This window comes from Oncorhynchus kisutch, linkage group LG8, assembly GCF_002021735.2.
Source record: "Oncorhynchus kisutch isolate 150728-3 linkage group LG8, Okis_V2, whole genome shotgun sequence".
NCBI classification, from domain to species: Eukaryota; Metazoa; Chordata; class Actinopteri; order Salmoniformes; family Salmonidae; genus Oncorhynchus; species Oncorhynchus kisutch.
This window is the reverse complement of record NC_034181.2, coordinates 39,114,945-39,137,878: the sequence shown is the minus strand read 5'-3', so window position 1 is coordinate 39,137,878 and position 22,934 is coordinate 39,114,945. Positions and strand designations below refer to the sequence as shown.

The 22,934-nt window shown below is 41.8% G+C and overlaps 1 protein-coding gene across 2 annotated transcripts; it reads right to left on the bottom strand.

Annotated features, from left to right (window-relative positions):
* Positions 1-1,938: 1,938 nt before the first annotated feature.
* On the bottom strand, positions 1,939-21,608 carry LOC109895703 (guanine deaminase-like). 2 transcript variants are annotated; one of them, XM_020489620.2, is made up of 16 exons: positions 21,491-21,608; positions 19,247-19,375; positions 18,993-19,124; positions 11,989-12,077; positions 11,715-11,886; positions 10,940-11,027; positions 8,497-8,602; positions 6,727-6,754; positions 6,421-6,528; positions 6,162-6,269; positions 4,919-5,016; positions 4,503-4,570; positions 3,815-3,961; positions 3,230-3,351; positions 2,770-2,797; positions 1,939-2,514 (listed from the first exon to the last, which is right to left on the bottom strand). In XM_020489620.2, exons 3-16 carry the CDS (start codon positions 19,056-19,058, stop codon positions 2,444-2,446), a joined length of 1,299 nt encoding a protein of 432 aa, XP_020345209.1. In that variant the 5' UTR covers positions 19,059-19,124; positions 19,247-19,375; positions 21,491-21,608; the 3' UTR covers positions 1,939-2,443. The 2 variants fall into 2 exon arrangements, with proteins under 2 accessions (XP_020345209.1, XP_020345208.1); XM_020489619.2 differs by lacking the exons at positions 18,993-19,124; positions 19,247-19,375; positions 21,491-21,608 and adding an exon at positions 15,993-16,186.
* Positions 21,609-22,934: the final 1,326 nt, after the last annotated feature.

The following is a 22,934-nucleotide window of genomic DNA, read 5'->3' as shown; positions in this document are numbered from 1 at the left end:
GTCTCTCTCCTATTGTGTACCGCTGTTAAATATATATTATCTGTCTCTCTCCTATTGTGTACCGCTGTTAAATAGATATTATCCGTCTCTCTCCTATTGTGTACCGCTGTTAAATAGATATTATCCATCTCTCTCCTATTGTGTACCGCTGTTAAATATATATTATCTGTCTCTCTCCTATTGTGTACCGCTGTTAAATAGATATTATCCGTCTCTCTCCTATTGTGTACCGCTGTTAAATATATATTATCTGTCTCTCTCCTATTGTGTACCGCTGTTAAATATATATTATCCGTCTCTCTCCTATTGTGTACCGCTGTTAAACACTGTGGCAAAATAAAAAACAGGGAAAATAAGTACTTAGAACTACCAATTATTACAGATAGATATTAAAGGGTAAACACAACACTGGACTGAACCCCCTAATTGTCAAACTAATATTAATTTACAATATAGAAGATACATGACTAGAGGTTATGCGATATGGGTGTATACTCACTGCACAATTCTTAGGTGTGTAATTGACATGACCAAGGAGCTATTGAAATGTAAAACTATGAAAAATGTACGTTACACTGCGTGATTTTACAGTACACAAACAAGAGTGTGCAATATACAAGGCTAGTCCGTGGACATTCTGAAGTTCGTTTGAGTCCAGTAGGTCACATGACCAAGGAGCTATTGAAGTTTTAAATTCTGAAAAATGAATGTAAAATCAAGTGAAATGAAAATGGACATACTAAAGGGTGTGCAATGCTGCTCATCGTGAATTGTAACATTTCAATAGCTCCTTGATCATGTGACCTACTGACTTCAAACAAGGTTCAGAATGTACACTCAGTGGGCCTACACATTGCACACCCTTTAGTTTGTCAATTTTCATCTCACTCGATTTTACATGAATTTTTCTGAATTTAAAACTTCAATAGCTCCTTGGTCATGTGACCTACTGGACTCAAACGAACTTCAGAATGTCCACGTGAGATGAAAATGAACCAACCAAAGGGTGTGCAATATAGAAGGGTAGTCAGTGGACAATCTGAACCTTGTTTGAGTCAAGTAGGTCACATGACCAAGGAGCTTTTGAAATTCAAATGTAAACTGTTTACACTCCCTAACTAATTCAACTAGGAATACAAAATCCTGCTCACATTTCCACATTTTTTTTTTAGCTTTGGAAAATGAACAATTATGATAAATAATGGGATGTGTTTGCTGTGGACCAGAAACTCGAATCTCTGTAGTTTTTATAGTGGACCGGTCTATGACAGACATCCCACATTGTGCTATGGTAGGCTGTCAAATGGGCATGGTCACTTCTAGCTTGTCATCTGTCACACACAGATGGGTCTACAGTGCAGTAGATCTGTGTGTGAGTGAGACGGGGAAAATATCTGGCTTGGAGGAATGTTTGCTTTAACAAAATCATTTTAAAGCTATGCTGTTTGCAGTGTTCAGCCTCTATATTTTCATATAACCCTACACTTTATCCTGGAACCACTATCAATAATGTGTTAAAACCTTTGCCTCCAGGTGTGAAAACTCTAGAAAAATGTTACAAACAAAAGAGACACATTTTCACTTAAAATCACACAGATACTCTGTAGCTTTTTCTGCTAAACTCAGCACTGTAGCATGGAACAGCAGTTGCATAATAATGACCGTTAAGTGATAATGCCAGAGAAACCGGTGTTTGGAGGATATATTGGCACTTGTGTTGTTAGGCCCGAGACGAAGTCAAGGATGCTGTAAAATCCGGACAAATGCAAAGCTACAGATACAATAGGGGGAACAAATAGCTTTGGACCTTACACACGGAGAGAAGTCTTGGACCAGTACAACTCCCTTTCCCTCCTGGCGCAGAGATACATAGATCTCTGGCATACAAAGTCTAAGAGAGCAGCTTCTAGTTTTGTGCCATCATCCATCAAACTCTTCAACCCTTGACATTTTTATTTGTGTTTGTATATGGCCTATGATTGCATCTAATCTATTATACTGCACATGTTTTCGTGTTCTATGTTGCTGTGTTGTTATATATCTTGTTAATATCAAGCCGTCACCATAGATGAAGTTCCCTCTCAGGAAATAAAAATTACTTGAATTGAATAAACCTACATTCATAAACACACATTTCCCTCGACTTTGAAATAACAAAAACAACAGACAATGATGTTCTTTGGGTTACGACATAAGTATGACAACATAGGATTCACTCTGAACTTCACGATGAGCAGCAATATCATCCATTGAATTTAACTGTATGTAATTACACTAGATGATTGAAAACACACACACACACTGTATATAGAGTAATAATCCCTCTCGTTGAATACATTTTACTCATCACCTCCTGTCCTGTTACAACAGCAGTCAGGTAAACTGGTAGAGGGTTCAGACAGATGGTAACAAGATGACAACAATCCAGCAACCAAACCCAAATCTATGTTGTTTCCACGAATGGGACCACTCTCTTCCCTGCCACGTACACCTCCGCAATGTTCCGATCATCCCCTGAAAGGAGGAAGGGGGAACAAAGAAGGAGGAAAAAAAAGAACCTGAACATACTTGAGAGATTTTACAACACCTCGTAATGACCTCAAGACTTTTGGACCTCTTGGCTGACAGCTGCAAGGAACCAGGTTTGAGTCCCTGTGTTGGCTATCAGTGAATTCGCCTCAATAATTTCATGGCACGTAAAGGGCCCATCCACCAAAGTCTGAAAACATGTAACCTATTGTGTGAGAGAGACAGAAACTAAACTCTTACCCAAATTCAAGAACTTCTCCAGGAGCACCTGAAATCAAATGGAACCAAGATGAATGTTATGTATTGGGAGACAGAATGACTCAACAGGTAACAGGGTTTCCCATTTTATTTGGCCCCCCAATTTTTTTTAAAGCAAAAAAATAATATTTTTTTATATATTTCTTTGGGACATAAGACAGTAAGAACACAGGCAAATCAGCTCAAAGTGATTTTAATTTTGGAAATCTGTTCCAATGTATTCCCACGCATAACAGAGAGATATACAGGTATGTGATCGTATACAAATGAAAGCAAGGTGTGAACTTATTATATCCGTTCGGGCTTCTTGCGATCAATTTGCAATCTACAAATGATTTGTTATTATGTTCCGGCCCCCTGACCATCCGCTCAAGAAAGAATTGGCCCATAGCTGAATCTAGTTGATGATCCCTGCTCTATGTATTGGGAGACTGGTTCCTACCTTAGGCCCCTCTCCGTGGTTGATGAGATCAATGGGTCCTCCTGCTATGGCCGTGTTCACCCGCAGAGCATCAAAGTCTTTCCCGACCTGAAAGTTTCCTGTATGTTCATCCAGGGACAGGGCTACAAACCAAACAATCAACGCAGAGCTCAGAATATCAATCAATTATTCATCAATCAAGGACTCAATAAACAAATACACAGATGTACAGTTGGGTTCATTAAAAGGTTTTTTGACTGTAGTGCAGGTCAAAAACATGTGCTGCAAAGTGGATATACCTGTACAGTCAGTGGATTATATTTCAGAAATGTCACCTATGTATTTCCTTGCCGTTTAGGTGATTGCAAATAAACTTGTTGGCTTGGCATCACTCTATGAGAACGTTTGTGCTGTGAGCAATGTATCGATGCTGCAGCACAGGCGTTTTGGAAAGTAACATCTGAGCGTATGAATCTGTATCAATTCAGAAATCATCATGTATCAATTCAGAAATCATCATGTATCAAATCATTCATACTGATTGATGTATTGATTTAATAATAGTGGTGACGATGACCCTCCCACCCCTCCGGCCAGGTCTCCCACCTTGGCTGCCTCCCAGTGTGGCCAGTCTGAAGACCTCCTCGAAGGTGAGCGTTTGGTACTGGGGGTCCTGGATGGTCAAGGCTTTAGAGGTGTCCAACGTTCTCCGCACAGCATCCAGCATAGAGGGAGAGTAGCCTCCTGCCACATCTGCAAGGCCGGAAACACAGACACAGACACACACACATACAAATGTATTAATGCGTTAAACACAAAGCCAATTGCAACAAAAAAAGCACTGGTTTTCTAAAAACTATACTAACGGGACATAACATGCACATGTGTGATAAAATAAACCAGCAGATCAGCTTATCTCATGTTGTTATGGTGTCAAGCCAGTTTGATACCGGACAGGGAACCTAGAAGAAAGTTGCCTCTATTGCCGGCCTCAATGAAAAAACAGGATCATCCCAAATCGTAATGAATGTAAAATAACTATTCTAAGAAATAATATTATCAGTGCAATTTGAAATAACTTCATTAGACTTTAATTTGATCAAAAATATATAGATTATTATATAACTCAATCATGATTGCCTTGATTTAGTTATACATTTAAAATATGGACAACTCAGGGATAGTACATTTGTTTTTTTTCATACAGCACACATGGGCTAAAAACGATACAGAACACAGTGCGCTCTGGTAAAAGGAAGATGAACTGCTTTGTAGTGTGTTGTCATGGACTCACCTGTGCCCAGCCCCAGCTTTACTTTGTGGTTCAGAACCCTGCGGGCATCTAGCATACCACTGCACAACCTGAGAGAGAGGAGAGAAATAGAGAGAGGAGAGAGAGAGAGAACATGGGCAGGTTCTACAGTGCCTTGCGAAAGTATTCGCCCCCCTTGAACTTTGCGACCTTTTGCCACATTTCAGGCTTCAAACATAAAGATATAAAACTGTATTTTTTTGTGAAGAATCAACAACAAGTGGGACACAATCATGAAGTGGAACGACATTTATTGGATATTTCAAACTTTTTTAACAAATCAAAAACTGAAAAATTGGGCGTGCAAAATTATTCTTTCACATCTTCCGTCAATGACCCTTGGGAAAACACAGGCGTAGTCAGGGAACGTGAACTGTAGGGTAATGAGAAACACTTACGAGATGTTGGAATTGGGACAGTGAGCGACGGACGCCCCTTTCTCTCTGAACAGCTTCAGCTCTTCATCGGTTAGGTGACAACCGTGAGCCATCACAGTCTGTGAACCATCACCATCATCATACTTACAACCATTACCACCGCTATCATTCTAATCATCATCAACATCAGTATACTTACTACCATCGTTATCATTCTAATCATCAACATCATCAGTATACTTACTACCATTACCACCGCTATCATTATAATCATACTTACTACCATTACCACCGCTATCATTATAATCATCATACTTACTACCATTACCACCACTATCATTATAATCATCATCAGTATACTTACTACCATTACCACCGCTATCATTATAATCATCAGCATACTTACAACCATTACCACCGCTATCATTATAATCATCAACATCAGTATACTTACTACCATCGTTATCATTCTAATCATCATCAACATCATCAGTATACTTACTACCATTACCACCACTATCATTATAATCATCATCATCAGCATACTTACTACCACTACCACCGCTATCATTATAATCATCATCAACATACTTACTACCATTACCACCACTATCATTATAATAATCATTAACATACTTACTACCATTACCACCGCTATCATTATAATCATCATCATCCTTACTACCATTACCACCACTATCATGATAATCAGCATACTTACAACCATTACCACCGCTATCATTTTAATCATCATCAGCATACTTACAACCATTACCAACACTATCATTATAATCACCATCATACTTACTACCATTACCACCGCTATCATGATAATCATCAGCATACTTACTACCATTACCACCACTATCATTATAATCATCATCAGTATACTTACTACCATTACCACCGCTATCATTATAATCATCAGCATACTTACAACCATTACCACCGCTATCATTATAATCATCATCAACATCAGTATACTTACTACCATCGTTATCATTCTAATCATCATCAACATCATCAGTATACTTACTACCATTACCACCACTATCATTATAATCATCATCATCAGCATACTTACTACCACTACCACCGCTATCATTATAATCATCATCAACATACTTACTACCATTACCACCACTATCATTATAATAATCATTAACATACTTACTACCATTACCACCACTATCATTATAAATCAGCAATATGATTTTCATTATCCATAGAATGTCCTTGTACTGTGTGTGTGTGTTGGGCTAACCTTGTCAGTGAGAAGGTTGTGTTTGTGGTAGACGTCTGTGTAGGAGTCATAGTCTGGGAACAGTTCCTTCACCAGCTTCACCTCCTCCTTCGTCTCACTGATGTGACTCTGGGGATCACAGAGACGATCAATGTATTTTTTTAAAATCTTCAGGTGATTATCAATGTGTATGAATTCAAGAGAGAGAGAGAGAGAGAATGGACATTCCCATAGGATCCCCTTGACTTGGTTACTGTGGCTACAGGCTGGCAAAGCTCACCTGGATGTGCAGGTGGTTATTCTTGGCGATCTCTCCCAGGTGACCCAGCAGGGCAGCAGAGCAAGACAGGGCGAAGCGCGGGGTCACCACTGGCATTACAAGGGGGTACTGCCCCAAACAAGACAGAAAGACACCCAGTGAGCAAAATCCTAAAAAGCTCCTTTCACAGATTCTGATCACAAATTTAATTTTTTTGTTTTTTTTTGGGGGGGGGGGGGGGGGGGGGTACAATCCCTACATTGCCACTGACTTGTACATGTACCCTTAGAACCCCCCCCCTGTGCTAGCAGGGCTAAGGAGTCTTACCTTCTTCTTCAACATCTCACTAATGAACCTAGAGCAACACAAGACAATAATCACATTTGTATTTTTTCCTTCAAAATAATTTTGAAAACAAATTTCTATCAGGTAGGTCCCTCTCCGATTCATTCCATTTCCTTCTGTTTGGTTCCTAATTAATACTCCTCAGATGTGTGTTGGGCAAGATGTGAGTGTAAGGAAGGACTGAATCATGTTTTTCAGACTGCAGCAACTGGCTCAGAGACAATGATTTCCTCACTAATTTCTCCTTTCAGATTTGCTGAGGATGCATTTGATGAGTTTTTCTGAGGGCCATACTTGTTATGTATGTTGAAATATGACAAATGTTGTGAGATATATTGTGAGGCTAGAGCAGAAGTTCTCAAACTTGGGATTGGATATGAAAGTAGGGTGGCGCGAGAATATCCAAAATCCTGAGGGGGGAAAAAAAAATACAGAAAAATATATGCCTTTGTGCCTCAAAATCATCGTAATGTGGTTAACCTTAAAAATAAATATGATTAAAATCTAAATGATAAAATTCAACCACAAAGCACCATTAAATCATGGGAAAAGGCTGCACTTGACCATTGCATTTGAAATCATTCCCATGGTGAACGGCTAGGCCCGCTATGAAACCACACACTAATGCAGATACTTTGATATTATGGTGAAAACTATGTGTGGGGAGGCAGAGACACAGAAACTCACATCAATACCCTTGTCAGATAACACTTTTAAACTAAGAATGTAAACTATTTCTAGCAATCAAGAGGAAACTGACTAAATGACTCAAAAACGCCCCAACTTATGCTCTCCAAGTGGACGTTAGCTGTGAGGGCCGAGATGCCCATGTTCGCTATACATGTTGGGGGATTCTATTCACGAGGACATATTTTTCTTAATGCCGCATTCAAAAGAACTGGGAACTCTAAAATCTATGACTTCTGTCTTCAGTGCATTTAAGACAACTGGGAACTCAAAAAAAAAAAACGATCACCGACTGCGAACAATTGTTTTTTATACGTCACCCAACTCGAAATTCCAACTCGGGAACTCGGGCCTCTTTCTAAAGCTACGACTTACTGACCTAGTATTTTCAGAGTTCCCGGTCTTGAAAGCACCATAAACTCATGGTACCCTTCGCCAGCTCATGTCTGTGTGAAGCTGGATTCAGTGCGCTCATCTGCATTAAAACCCCTGACTTTGAGAAGCTCCGACGTGACATGCATCAAGCACACCCATCCAACTAGTGGTGATGAGACAAGATACATTATGTCAGACTCATTTGCAATTGACTGTCATAGCCCCACATTAAAAGCATGCGATGTGGAGCTGAGAAGACAATCAGAAATACTGTTAGAATGTCTTTCAATTGACTGCCATAGCCCCAAATAAAAATGAAACAGTCACTGTTAGTTAATGCCATAATTTTTTCCACATGGTTGGGGTCCAGATATCAAAATGGGGCGGGACAAAAAGATATGGGAACCCCTGTGCTGGAAGGTCCCATTAAGTCATGTAAAGTCTAGAATGACATGTCTGTTCCCATTGGTTCTTGCTGCACAAGCCAGTTATGACTCAATATGATGATGCTTTTCTTAGTCATTACTCTATCTTCCTCCAAGGAAATTCTTTTCCATGTGACCTTACGCTCTAGAGGCATGAAAAGCCATTGTGAGAGCCCATAAACCCCTCCTGTGCAAAGCACCTGCTCTAATCATTAAAATCTTTATTATGTATACAGCCTTGACCCCTCTTCTGTCTATTACCTACCTGTTGGTTTCGTCATGGGACTCGTCTGGCGTCTCTCTGTAATGTGGGACAAAGTTGTTTGTATCCATACACACCTTGCCCACAAGGGCACGCTGTCCAAAATCATCTGGAATTACAAGAAACATTGGAAAAGGTCACCAAACTGGTGAAATCACCCATCAGGGCAGCTGCATTTGGTGTGATTAGAGTAGCACTCTGTCGAGACCGTATCAGACTGGAGTCAAAAGGGACATTTGTAATGTTGCTCATCAGCATCCTGGAATAACCTAAATAATAAACTAAAGCCAACATTAAATCTCATAAACCAAAAGGTGGGAGCGCTGTTGGTTGTGGTGAAACAATTCTGGTGTCCTACAAACTCTGGACTGTTTAGGTAATGCAACCACCAAAGGACCACCAAAGGACAAACATTCCATGCATGCAGTAAGTAGATGTGAAAGTGACAGATTCCTCTACATACAAAACCTTATGTTCATGTCTTGTTCTGAGCTGGTGTTCGTGAAAATCATTTATTACAGTGGGTAACCATAAGGATGGAATGGAGCAAATTAAGATGTTCATGCACAGCCAATCCCTGTACCTGAAACTCTATACTTTCATTACCTGCTATCCCTGCCCTCATTTAACCTCACACTGAAGTGTTTTATCATTTTATTTTCAGGACAACAAGTAGAACACAAAACATAAAACAGTTACATTCATACGTTTTATTGACAAATGTCAATAAATAGAAAGGTCTGGCAAGCAATAACCTCATGTTTTTATTGCAGAAATGATTTCCTTAGTGGGAAATTAACTAGTCAGTGACAACTGTGTGGAGTTTGGACTTTGTGACAGCGACTATGCGATCTTATTACAGTATTATAGACACAAAGTCCGGGGCAGAAATTGAACTTGGCGAAATAAACTTGAACATCCACAGGATAATTCTGAAGTGGATCTGAGAGATATAGCAAAGCTTAGGAAAACATCAGGGACGATCCCAATGCAATAATTGTGTATGATTTTCTATGTAGAAGAACCCTTTACTTCTAACGACTCTTGTGCGGCGTGAGTGTCAGAGCAAAACAGTCTCAGCTGTGGGGTCATAATAGTTTTTGTAGCTCAAACCGAGCTACTTTTTTTGTGAGAAGAACAGTTTTCGGGATCCGCCCGATCAGCCTTGGTCTCACAAACACCGTTCTAGTTCAGCCCCCATCAACACACAGGCTAATCGTTGGCATCGGCAGATGCAGAAGACAGAGGAATCCAACGCAAAAAAAACTAAACATGTTTAAGAGAATTCGGAACAGAACAACAGACCCATCTTATTGAAGCCACAGAATGTAGCTTGTTCAAGGCCAACTGCGATTCTGCAGGCGTTGCTTGCAGAAAACAGGATCCCCATTATAGTGAATGGGAAAATGGCCATCTTTGTGGTCAATCTTCATGTAAATAAAATACAAATTCGAAGACAATCATGGTACCAATAATTGCTTCTAATACACCATATGCAAGTCCTTCAAACGATAATGTTGTAAAAATCACAGAAGTTATAAGGACAATTTAGTTGCTAATGGCAGCCTGCAGTACCCCGGCCAGCCTTCAATTTGAGTTACTCATTGAGAGGAGGCAGCACTGAGCTAGCCTGCAACACCACTTCCTGAATTAACTCAAACTGCGCATGTTATGTATCCATGAGATGCTATCTTAACCGACTTCATTTGGCTTCAATGTGCTATTGAGTCTTCACATAGAAATGAATGGTGTCACGTGATCTATGGCTTTGTCCATTCCTATACCGTCATTGGTATAGAAGCACAAAAATATTTCCGATTATAGCCTGGGACTCAAAGCGTTAACAAAACATTTACACACTAGACTCCCCCCACAATGACGTTTGCACTGTGAAATAACAAATGTAACATGGTCAACATAACCCAACTGCATAGCGAGAGACTGGGTGCCGGAGGCTGGCCTAGCAGTCAACACAGCTGTCTCCAGACCACTTGTATCGTGTCCCCCCGGCAGCGAGGTTATAATCCCCACACCACCACTTTTAATACCGTCTATCCCCTGGTGTCCGTCTCCCTACTTTCCTGTCTAAATAAATATAACACATTTAAAAGAGTGGAGTCCCAATCCCCCTTTAAAAAAAAAAAAAAAGAGACTGATTGATAAGTTGTTGCATAACAACTTACGCAGTGGAGGCGTGTGTGTGTGTGTATTCCAGGCAGTTGTACATTGTGACTGAGGTTAATGTTTATAGCCAGTCAAATAATGTCCCGTGCTCTTTTATCACAGAGCATGTTCTTCCCTTCCTCTGTCATTAATACTTATGTAATAAACAAGAGTTAAACAGGCGAGAAGAACACTGGGAACAGGTCAAAGTACAATGTTTCAATGTTAAGCCATTGTGCAAGTGAGCGGTAGAGTGTGTGCAGGTTTGTGTCTGTTTCCTCACTTGCGATTTGGCCCAGCAGGAGAGAAGCGTCGGTGTGTATGGTGGCAAAGTAACAAGCCGTAGTGGTACCGTTTCTCAGGGTTCTTTTCTGAAATAGACAAGAGATTGTTTTAGTATTCAGGCCCTATTGTTCATAAACACCACTCCATCAGTGCAAATATCACCTGCCCTAGCCTGCTATGTGTTACAATGTATTCAGATTTCATCAGATTTTCTATGCTACTGTCACTCTGTGAGCTTTCCTTACAGTAGCCAAGGAAGCAACCTACATACTTCACATTTGTATTGTTTTTGCTACACTGCAGGTCATTTAAAATAAGCTAAAGCTTCACATACGTAAACTCTCTCTTTAACCTTTATTAAAATGGCCATAGCAGCCTGCTATTGGCCCTCCTTTGGCATCCCTATCCCTGCCCAGCAGTGAATTTCGAAAACGAGAGAAAATAGACACAAGGGAAATTAAAGACGGCAACCAAAGTTGCTGCTCCCGAGTGTCCATTATCATTGCAATATTAACCTCTGCAACACAAGGCTTTAAATAAGTATAACAGACGATTTAGAATAGAAAATAAGGATAAGAATGGTCTATAATCCTCTATGCAAGTGGGACTGATTGATTCAGGTGCGCAACGGCATATATTTTAAAACATTGTGTGTTTCTGATTAGACAAGTCCAGGTCTGTTTCAGTCCGTTTTCTTCCATTTGGTGCCTGATGAACACGACCCTGATGACTTCTATAGGCTGAGGTTTATTAGTTTGGCCCAGACCGCTCACCACGACATGGGTGTAAACGTTGCGGGCGAACTCCAAGTCTTTGTAGCAGGCCTCCACTGGGAAGGTGTACGTGTTGAGCCACTGTAGCAGGGGCAGGTCCAGGGCTGTGCCTGCATAGCTGTACTGAGACGCGTGGATGTGGGTGTCCACCATCCCTGGCATGAAGAACTCACTACAGACAACAAAATGGACTTTAGGATAATAACTTGGTTGTGTTCAGTCACAAATAGATTAGAAATCAGTGTTACTCTCATAGGATGGACTCTTCACTCACTACTGTCCAAGCTGTGTAACAGCCAAGGCCTCAAACCCCCACTTCTGTGACAGACTGTCGACTTCCTGCCCACTCCCAATGAAGGCAATCTGTCAACATGAGAAGCAACCAAAAACAAGGTGCTGATTAGCGCAAGAGAGAGACAATCAGAGCCTAACTCAACAAGGTGTTCATTCATTTAAATATAATTTATCCATGCATTGATAATTGATCTACTGTAACACATTAAGGCATAGTCAGATGACACAGACACCCTCAACAAACAGTACATTCGGGAAGTATTCAGACCTATCCACATTGTTACATTACAGCCTTATTCTAAAATGGATTAAATAAAAACATTTCCTCATCAATCTACACACAATGACAAAGCGAAAACAGGTTTGTGAAAAATAAATAAAAATGAAACAACTTATTGTACAGAAGTATTCAGACTCTTTGCTATGATCAAATGTATTTATAAAGCCCTTTTCACATCAGCCGATGTCACAAAGTGCTATACAGAAACCCAGCCTGAAACCCCAAACAGCAAGCAATGCAAAACCACGGTGGTGTGGAAAACCTCCATAGAAAGGACAGAACCTAGGAAGAAACCTAGAGAGGAACCAGGCTCTGAGGGGTGGCCAGTCCTCTTCTGGCTGTGCCGGGTTGAGATTCTAACAGTACATGGCCAAGATGTTCAAACGTTCATAGATGACCAGCAGGGTCAAAATATAATAATCACAGTGTTTGAGAGGGTGCAACAGGTCTGCAGGTCTATCATTCAGAGACAGCACGTGCGGTAGAGAAAGAGAGTCGAAAACAGCAGGTCCGGGATAAGGTAGCATGTCTGGGGAACAGGTCAGGTTTCCATAGCCGTAGGCAGAACAGTTGAAATGGGAGCAGCAGCATGACCAGGTGTACTGGGGACAGCAACTAGTCATCAGGCCAGGTAGTCCTGAGGCATGGTCCTAGGGCTCAGGTCCTCCGAGAAAAAACTTAAAATTCACACAGGACAAGGCAGGAGAAATACTCCAGATATAACATACTGACCCTAGCCATAAACTATTGCAGCATAATTACTGGAGGCTGAGACAGGAGGGGTTTGGACACACTGTGGCCCCGTCCAACGATACCACCAGACATGGCCAACCAGGCAGGATATAACCCCACCCTTTTTGCCAAAGCACAGTCTCCACACCACTAGAGGGTTATCTTCAAACCACCAACTTACTGCTCTGAGACAGGGCCGTGTATAGCCCACGAAGATCTCCCCCACGGCACGAACCCCGACAGGAAGATCACGTCAGTGACTCAACCCACTCAAGTGACGCACCCCTCCTAGAGACGGCATGGAAGAGCACCAGTAAGCCAGTGACTCATCCCCCATAATAAGGTTTGAGACAGAGAATCCCAGTGGAGAGAGGGGAACCACCAGGCAGAGACAGGAAGGGCGGTTTGTCGCTCCAGTGCCTTTCCGTTCACCTTCACACTCCTGGGCCAGACTACACTCAATCATAGGACCTACTGAAGAGATGAGTCTTCAGTAAAGACTTAAAAGGTCGAGACCGAGTCTGTGTCCCTCACATGGATAGGCTGACCATTCCATACAAATGGAGTCTTGTGACCGTAGCGTATGTGTAGGTACGTACGGCAGGACCAAATCGGAACGATAGGTAGGAGCAAGCCTATGTAATGCTTTGTAGGTTAGCAGTAAAACCTTGAAATCAGCCCTCGCCTAAACAGGAAGCCAGTGTAGAGAGGCTAGCACTGGAGTAATATGATCAATTTAAAAAAAGAATGTTTGGTTCTAGTCAAGATTCTAGCAGCCGTATTTAGCACAAACTGAAGTTATTTAGTGCTTTATTTTGGCACGTGTCATGTAGATGGAAAAAAGCTGTCCTTGAAACAGTCTTGATATGCCCATCAAAAGAGAGATCAGGGTCCAGAGTAAGGTCTAGGTCCTTCGCAGTTTTATTTGCGACGACTGTACAACCATCAAGACTAATTATCAGATCCAACAGAAGATCTCTGTATTTCTTGGGACCTAGAACTAGCATCTCTGTTTTGTCTGAGTTTAAACGTAAAACATTTGCCGCCATCCACTTCCAGGGAAGGGAACTGCGACTCGAAATTGAAAAAAAGAAACCATGAGGTTGAAGGAATTTTCCGTAGAGCTCCAAGACAGGATTGTATCGAGGCAAAGATCTGGAAAAGGGTACCAAGAAAGGTTTGCAGCATTGAAGGTCCCCAAGAACAGTGGCCTCAATCATTGTTAATGGAAGAAGTTTGGAACCACCAAGACCACCACTACCTACCACCAAACTGAGCAGTCGGAAAAGAAGGGCCTTGGTCAGGGAGGTGACTAAGAACCCGATGGTCACACTGACAGAGCTCCTCTGTGAAGATGAGAGAACCTTCCAGAAGGACAACCATCTCTGCAGCCTTCCACCAAATCAGGCCTTTATGGTAGGGTGGCCAGACAAAAGCCACTCCTCAGTAAAAAGGCACATGACAGCCCGCTTTGAGTTTGCCAAAAGGCACCTAAAGGACTCTGACCATGAGAAACAAGATTCTCTAGTCTGATGAAACCAAGATTGAACTTTTTGGCAAGAATGCCAAGCATCACATCTGGAGAAAACTTGACACCATCCCTACGGTAAAGCATGGTGGTGGCAGCCATATGCTGTGGGGATGTTTTTCAGCAGCAGGGACTGGGAGACTAGTCAGGATCAAGGGAAAGATGAACGGAGCAAAGTACAGCGAGATCCTTGATGAAAACCTGTTCCAGAGCACTCAAGACTCAGACCGGCGTGAAGGGTCACTTTCCAAGAGGACAACAACCCTAAGCACACAGCCAAGACAGCACAGGAGTGGCTTTGGGACAAGTCTTTGAATGTCCTTGAGTGGCCCAGCCAGAGCCCGGACTTGAACCCGATCGAACATCTCTGGAGAGACCTTAAAATAGCTGTGCAGCGACGCTCCCCATCCAACCTAACAGAGCTTGAGAGGCTCTGCAGAGAAGAATGGGAGAAACTTGTGCCAAGCCTGTAGTGTCATACCCAAGATGACTGAAGGCTGTAATTGCTGCCAAAGTTGCTTCAACAAAGTACTGGGTCTGAATATTTATGTAAACGTGATATTTCAGATGTTTTATTTTATACATTTGCAAAAATGTATAAAAACCTGTTTTTGCTTTGTCATTATGGGGTATTGTGTATAAATTGATCAGAAAAAAAAGCTATTTAATTAATTTTAGAATAAGGCTGTAATGTAACAAAATGTGGAAAAAGTCAAGGGGTCTGAATACTTTCCTAATGCACTGTATACACACACACACTACACAAACATGCAACCAATTACCAAATGAAATCTCATAATTAGGATCTGGGTGGCATGAGTCAGTTTGGGAAACCTTTGTAATAAAATAACATGTGATAAAAACATCACATGCATGACAAAGCAATGTAAAATCGCAAGAAACTATTTCCATGAAACTATTATTACAAAGTCCAGACCACATTTCTCAACTTTTGTGACAGCTGTCACAGGCCCTTTGTAGCATCTACTGGAGTTACACACTGTACAATTATAATGATAGCAGGAAACAGGTTTATCTTCTTTTGAAGAAAATGTGAGTAGGTCAATGGTATCCATACAAAAATGCTGAATCCAATTCTGGCTTGGGGCATTTTTTTGTGTGCCAAAGTTAGCTAACTATTATAGTGTTTTGAAAAGATTTACCTAGCCTATGCAGGTTTGTAAAATGTTTCAAAATTGGGGCAGCAAATAAATAAAATACAACCATTTAAAAAAATATATAAAAGAGATGGAAAACATAGGCCTATAAAACCATGCGAGTTCCACTTAGGCCTACGCATATGACACTTTGGCAATGTAAAATAGCCTAATCATAAGTTAAAGTCTTTACATACATTTTGCTAGGATTATTTCTAAATTAATTAACATAATGTATGCTGTTCATAGATATTGAAATACACTTTCACAGTTTAATTCTGACAGACCTTCCCCTCTGTGTCCACTCCCAGAAGCCTATCCTCCAGAATTTCCACGGCTGTGTGATCGGTGGAGTGCACAAACGTCCCCCTGTAGACGTGCGCAATGTCCACAGCGGATTTGTTGGAGCTAGTCATTTCTAGAACGTTACAACAGCAGGGTTTGATGCTGAAAATGAATCTTGTCCCATTTTTATCCTCGGCAAGGATAGTGGGCGGTTAATCAGTGCGCTCCAAGAAGAGACTCCACCTGCCGACAGTGCGACTAGCCACAAGCGAAGCGTGCGCCCGCATGAAACAGCCATAGCAGGAATTTTATTAGCCTACAGGTGTTATAAAAATAGGTTTTGAAGCATTGCTCAGCAATGACGCATTGTTCACTTTTCGTATGATAGTTTTCACTACTTAGACACAGGCAGAACTAGAGTTTTATACATGGGGTGGCAAAGGCTACTTCAGGGGGTCCAGAGACCATGAAAGAAAATGTATGTAACCCTAACCTGGCATCTAAGCAGCATGAATGAATCCTATGATTGCTGATTAGATGTAGAAGTGATGATTCACTTAACCCGGAGTTCTTCAATGTGGCAGATAGTGTGACCACACAAAAGGGTTACTTTACTAGAATACTTCAACATACTATGAATAGTCAGTGTCTCTACCTTGGAACTGCAGCTCAATTTCTTTCTTTCTTTCTCTCTCACACACACACACAGGTCACTGTTTTCACGAATATATAATCTGGGTCTATAAGTGTTTAATAATATCCAAAATATTATTTTCAGAAAATAAAGCTCAAGCACCAAGGAGGTAAGATTTGACATACCAGGTATCAAGCAGAAATGGACTTGAACAATAAAAAATAACTACAAACTTACAGTATCATATTTATGCTTATATATATATATATAATGTTAACTAACAGCAAAGAACAGTTTGGGAATTGGCCTAATCAAGACCAAATTAAATCTGTGTGTCATGATACCCTTTGGATGTATCATTTTAGAATGTCAGTGTACTAGCTAGTACACAGTGCAGGTGTTAATCATGACCAGAGGGACCGCCTAAGTGCCAAATTATCCTAGGTAAATTTAGAACAGCATAATTCGGCAGTTCTGGTGAGAACTGGCAAAATGTTTCACAAACTCATCCATGTTGAGGGAGTGTGCCCTCCTTGACGCAACGCTGAGGATTCCGAGGTGACTTAACCTGTCATCAACCATTGTTGTCCTAAGGTGGGTTTTAATCCGTTTTAAAGCTGAGAAGCTTCTCTCGCAAGCACTGCTGACTGGTGTAACAGAAATCTTACAAAGTCGAAATAGCTCATGGAAGACCTCTTTATAAGGTTCTAGAAACACAACAAAGTCAAAGACTAGAAGAGTAGATGGTCTGTTCCTTCCACTTTTCTCTCTCCTATCAAGAGTCCGCTTGGTTTGATGAACCTCATGTCTGAGGTCCTCTAAATCGGACTCAAAAGGTCTGAGCAAAGGCAAACAGAAGCTCCTCATTCAAGGATGTTGTACTCTTTGGGTTGAGAGACTGGACCCCTTGCATTATCTCACAATTCTTCTTTGAAAAACACCTCTGCAGCTCAGCTGTGAGACTGTCAAGCACCTGATAAAAGAGAGCTATTTGGAAGCTCTCACCATCACTTTGGTCACTATTTCTCTGTCCTGCAGTGCTCATCATCAATTTCTTTTCAAAACTGTACACTTATTTTGCAGCGCTCTGCAATCTCTTTCCATAGTTCTCCAAAGTAACCCTCACTTCTGTAGTCCAGTAATGTGTCTGTAAGGGCACCTACTAGATCCACAGCCCTTCCTGTAATGTGTCTGTAAGGGCACCTACTAGATCCACAGCCCTTCCTGTAATGTGTCTGTAAGGGCACCTACTAGATCCACAGCCCTTCCTGTAATGTGTCTGTAAGGGCACCTACTAGATCCACAGCCCTTGCAAGGTCAAGAGAGCTTGTCAGAAATCATTTAGCATCAACTAGCACTTTGCATAAGGTAGCCAAAAGCCGTATAAAATGTAAATCTGAGAAAGATCAATGGAGGCAAGGGGTCTTCTATCATAGCTATTTTAAAGTGTGATATCCTGTAGCACTCTTAGAACTGCTGGAAGCCTGTCCCTCAGATTACGGCATGCCATGTATCTGCATGCCCACCTTCCATCCGTAAGTCTCTGTAGTGCTCTGGACTGCTGCTGTGGATACAGCTCTTTCTGAACTGCAAGCCACTTGAGATGAACGTACGAGCCAGATACAAAGTTATAAAGCTTCTGCAGGAGAGCAAAAATGTTAAATGCCTCAGGTACTGATTTTACAGCATCAACAAGAACCAAATTCAAACAATGTGCATTAGAGTGCACATAAAATGCAAATCTGACACTGTTTTTAATCCGTGCACACACACACAACAGAATGCTTTCCGCTCATAAGATTATTTCTGTAGTCCAGACCATGTTTTCAAGGCAATCAATTATCATTTTTGTGAGACCTGCTGCATCTAAGCTTTCAGCTGACTGAAAGTGTTAAAAGCTTTTGTGGACGGCTCCGTAAGTAATAGTACCTCACAAATAAAGACATTTGTTATTGTTTCGTTAAAATCTGCAATTACACTAAAAACTTCTCTTTTACTTCTCTTGTTATTTCACTTTGTACCATCTCAGCTAAGCCCTCAGGAACTTTGTTCTGGATTTGGTGGCTTGTGTATTTAGCATTGCCACATGCATTCATCTTTTTCTCTATGAGAGGGTCATGCTTTGCGATTTCTTCTAAGATTGTCAAAAAAAATGGCCCTTGTTGTGAGAGTCAGCCATTTTATGCTGATTCCAAGCATACATAGCATTGATATGATGCTCTGCCTGTGAATGGAGCTTAAACCCAGAATCTTTAAACAGCGCCTTTGTCCTGTTACAAAAACCTGAATGTGATGTGAAAGCAGATTCAGGTGCATTGGGCAGAGAAAAATGTATACAGGCGAAACAATAAGTTGAATCTTGACTTACAGAATATTCAAGCCATGAATTGTCCTTTAAACCAGGAGCTGTTGAAAGCCCTTTTCCTAGTACCATGCCGAGTTCTGGGAAATGATTTCAAACACGGCTGTACAGAACCCTCTTCTCTGGATCTTGAAATGTCTGAAAAACACATTAAATAATGTGTCATATCTCTATGGAAATGTATAATTAAGGGATCCACAAGATTAGATACTAACAGCTGCAAACTAAAATGTGTAGTTTAAGGTATAGGACTGGCCTACCATTGGGTCCTTTTGGAACAGCATATCTGGTGCTTGATGCAGTTGGGAGGGGCTCGATGACATCTCCTGGCAGCTCTGGCTCACTGTCTTGCTCAGAGCCAGAGGTCTCTGTGTCATCCCTTGATACATCTATTACATTAAAATAACAAGAACCATTAGTGTATAATCACAATAAAAAATGCCACAGCCACCAAAACAAGAACACACATGAATCAACAACCAACATTTTAAAGTGAGGCTTAAATCTGACAAAAATCACCTATTACACACAAGCTGAAGCTAAACTGAAATTTTGAACTGGGCCTGTGACTGACTGCCTGGTAGATGCTCTGACCTGCTGGTGGTTGACTGGATCCTTGTGAAGTCTGACCACACAGGCTCTGGCAAGCCTCAGGTAGGGAGCTGCTCTGACCTGCTGGTGGTAGACTGGATCCTTGTGAAGTCTGACCACACAGACTCTGGCTAGCCTCAGGTAGGGAGCTGCTCTGACCTGCTGGTGGTAGACTGGATCCTTGTGAAGTCTGACCACACGGACTCTGGCTAGCCTCAGGTAGGGAGCTGCTCTGACCTGGTGGTGGTAGACTGGATCCTTGTGAAGTCTGACCACACGGACTCTCGCTAGCCTCAGGTAGGGAGGGGGCTGCTCTGACCTGGTGGTGGTAGACTGGATCCTTGTGAAGTCTGACCACATGGACTCTGGCTAGCCTCAGGTAGGGAGCTGCTCTGACCTGCTGGTGGTAGACTGGATCCTTGTGAAGTCTGACCACACGGACTCTGGCTAGCCTCAGGTAGGGAGCTGCTCTGACCTGGTGGTAGACTGGATCCTTGTGAAGTTTGACCACACAGACTCTGGCTAGCCTCAGGTAGGGAGCTGCTCTGACCTGCTGGTGGTAGACTGGATCCTTGTGAAGTCTGACCACACAGACTCTGGCTAGCCTCAGGTAGGGAGCTGCTCTGACCTGGTGGTGGTCGACTGGATCCTTGTGAAGTCTGACCACACGGACTCTCGCTAGCCTCAGGTAGGGAGGGGGTTGCTCTGACCTGGTGGTGGTAGACTGGATCCTTGTGAAGTCTGACCACACGGACTCTGGCTAGCCTCAGGTAGGGAGCTGCTCTGACCTGGTGGTAGACTGGATCCTTGTGAAGTCTGACCACACAGACTCTGGCTAGCCTCAGGTAGGGAGCTGCTCTGACCTGCTGGTAGACTGGATCCTTGTGAAGTCTGACCACACAGACTCTGGCTAGCCTCAGGTAGGGAGCTGCTCTGACCTGCTGGTAGACTGGATCCTTGTGAAGTCTGACCACACAGACTCTGGCTAGCCTCAGGTAGGGAGGGGGCTGCTCTGACCTGGTGGTGGTAGACTGGATCCTTGTGAAGTCTGACTACATGGACTCTGGCTAGCCTCAGATAGGGAGCTGCTCTGACCTGGTGGTAGACTGGATCCTTGTGAAGTCTGACCACACAGACTCTGGCTAGCCTCAGGTAGGGAGCTGCTCTGACCTGCTGGTAGACTGGTTCCTTGTGAAGTCTGACCACACAGACTCTGGCTAGCCTCAGGTAGGGAGGGGGCTGCTCTGGGGTCCAGCGGTGATGTAAGGCCTGGGGTCTGTTTGCACCTGATCTGCCTGTTTGTGCTTCTGTAAAAATAAGTCTGATATCTCTCCCTTTCTTTTCATGTTTAATTGGTCCTATGCAAAAATAAGACCGTCTATGGTTACATTTAAGCATCCTATTACCCACATTTTAGTCCAACCTCAATCTTAATTACAAATCCCCATTATCATAACTGTATCTTAAACTCAACTACATGGCTAGCCCTACTCTGCAGTTTTACACCTTTACGATAGCAAACAGCTATATGCAAATTGTGGTAATCTTTTGAGTAACGTTAACAGATTGATAATAATAATTGTTCGTTTTGAGTTCAAGTACGAAAATCTAACAGTTAATGGATTTAAACATTTGCTGAATGTTAACTTGCTGAACACTGACAACTGTAGCCTACTAGTTACCCCACATTAGCTAAACATTCGCATACTGTAATTTACGACACTGCACTGTATATGCGTGTATTACTAGCACAGGTGTAAACATAATGTTAGGCTACACTGGGAACCGATCTCTCTAATCGGATTAGCTGTCTGTTAACGGAGCCAAAGGTATAACGTTGAGTCGCTGTGTAAATTAACTTTTATAAAAGTTGTTCAGGAAACCTAAACCCGATGCTAAACCTTAAAACTTACTTTAAATATGATGCTTTCGAAAAGAGCTCGTGGAGCTGTGGAAATATGATCTTATTCTTCTGTATATCGCAACCAACGTTAATTTTCTATTTTACTCATCCTCGATTTGAATTATGTGCCGCCAAATGTCAAAATAAATGCTTCTTTCAACAAGAGGTGAAATGAGATGTCAATCAGCATCAAACTGCCAATAGCGAATTACATTTTTGGGTGGCCAATCAGATGCCAGGGGTGTCCAGTGCCACCTCGGACAGCCCTCTGGCTCCGCCTCTGGACACAGGCAGTAGTGCTGACAACATTGCAAGTACAGTACAGCATCTCAATAGTTTCTGTACCAAGCAGTGACTGGTGAGACATGGTCCTTTTTTTTAACAATCTCATGTTTAAAACAAATACAATATGAGGAAAAACCACTGGCGATACAACTCACCACTATGACCGAGTCTCTGTTCTAGCTATTTTGTTTGCCTCCCTGTTGTGCTGCGTTTACACAGGCAGCCCAATTCTGATCTTTTCCCCCCACTAATTGGATTTTTGACCAATCACATCAGATCTTTTCACATCTCATTTTCAGAGCTACTCTAATAGCTTTTTTCCCACCAATTGGCCTTTTGACCAATTTGAATTGGCTGCCTGTGTAGAAGCAGCAATAGCTATATCATCTTCACTGCCAATACTGTGAACTTCTTGTTCTCTGTTTGTTTCTGCTTTATACTTTATAAAACCCAAACTAAGGATTTAGAAGTTATATTGCAAATGAGTGCCCATCAAATGCATTATGCTGAATCAATACCTACCATAAGTGCTCATTGCTATTCCAGGGCTCCAGACTAACATTTTCCCTGGGGGTCACTGGTGCCACTAACTTTTACAGTTGGTACCAGCCCCATGATTTGGTTGGACCCAAATCACAAATAATCTTAAAGTAATTCATAGTGCTTTACTAAGAAGTATAATAAACTATGGAGTTATCCAATAAATACGTTGTCTCATTTAACACGTCCAAGCAGGAATATGCATGATTACCTAATCCAGTGATTGTCATGAATTTCTGGTTGACAATTAGACTATAGTTGCTATATTTTGCAGTCAAAATAGGACACCAGAATTTCACGTTTTTTTTTTGTTCAAGAGATATTAATTGAATAAGCCTACATCTTGTGCACTAACAGTGTTGTAGTACTCGAGACCACAGTGTCTCTCGGTCTTGGATACATTTGTACTCCGTCTTGATTTAGCCTCGGACAATGAGGATTCATACCGTCTTCCCGAGACCAGCCAGGTAAAAAAAGTACTAAATTATCAGTTTCCATCCAGTCAGCGCACAAAACCGCTTCGCCAGGCCAAATATATACACTGCTTTCTTGAAACAATATCCTAAGTCTTTATATCTATTATAGACATGTTTGCGCAATGGTGAACCTTTTGGCCTTCCGTGTGGGAC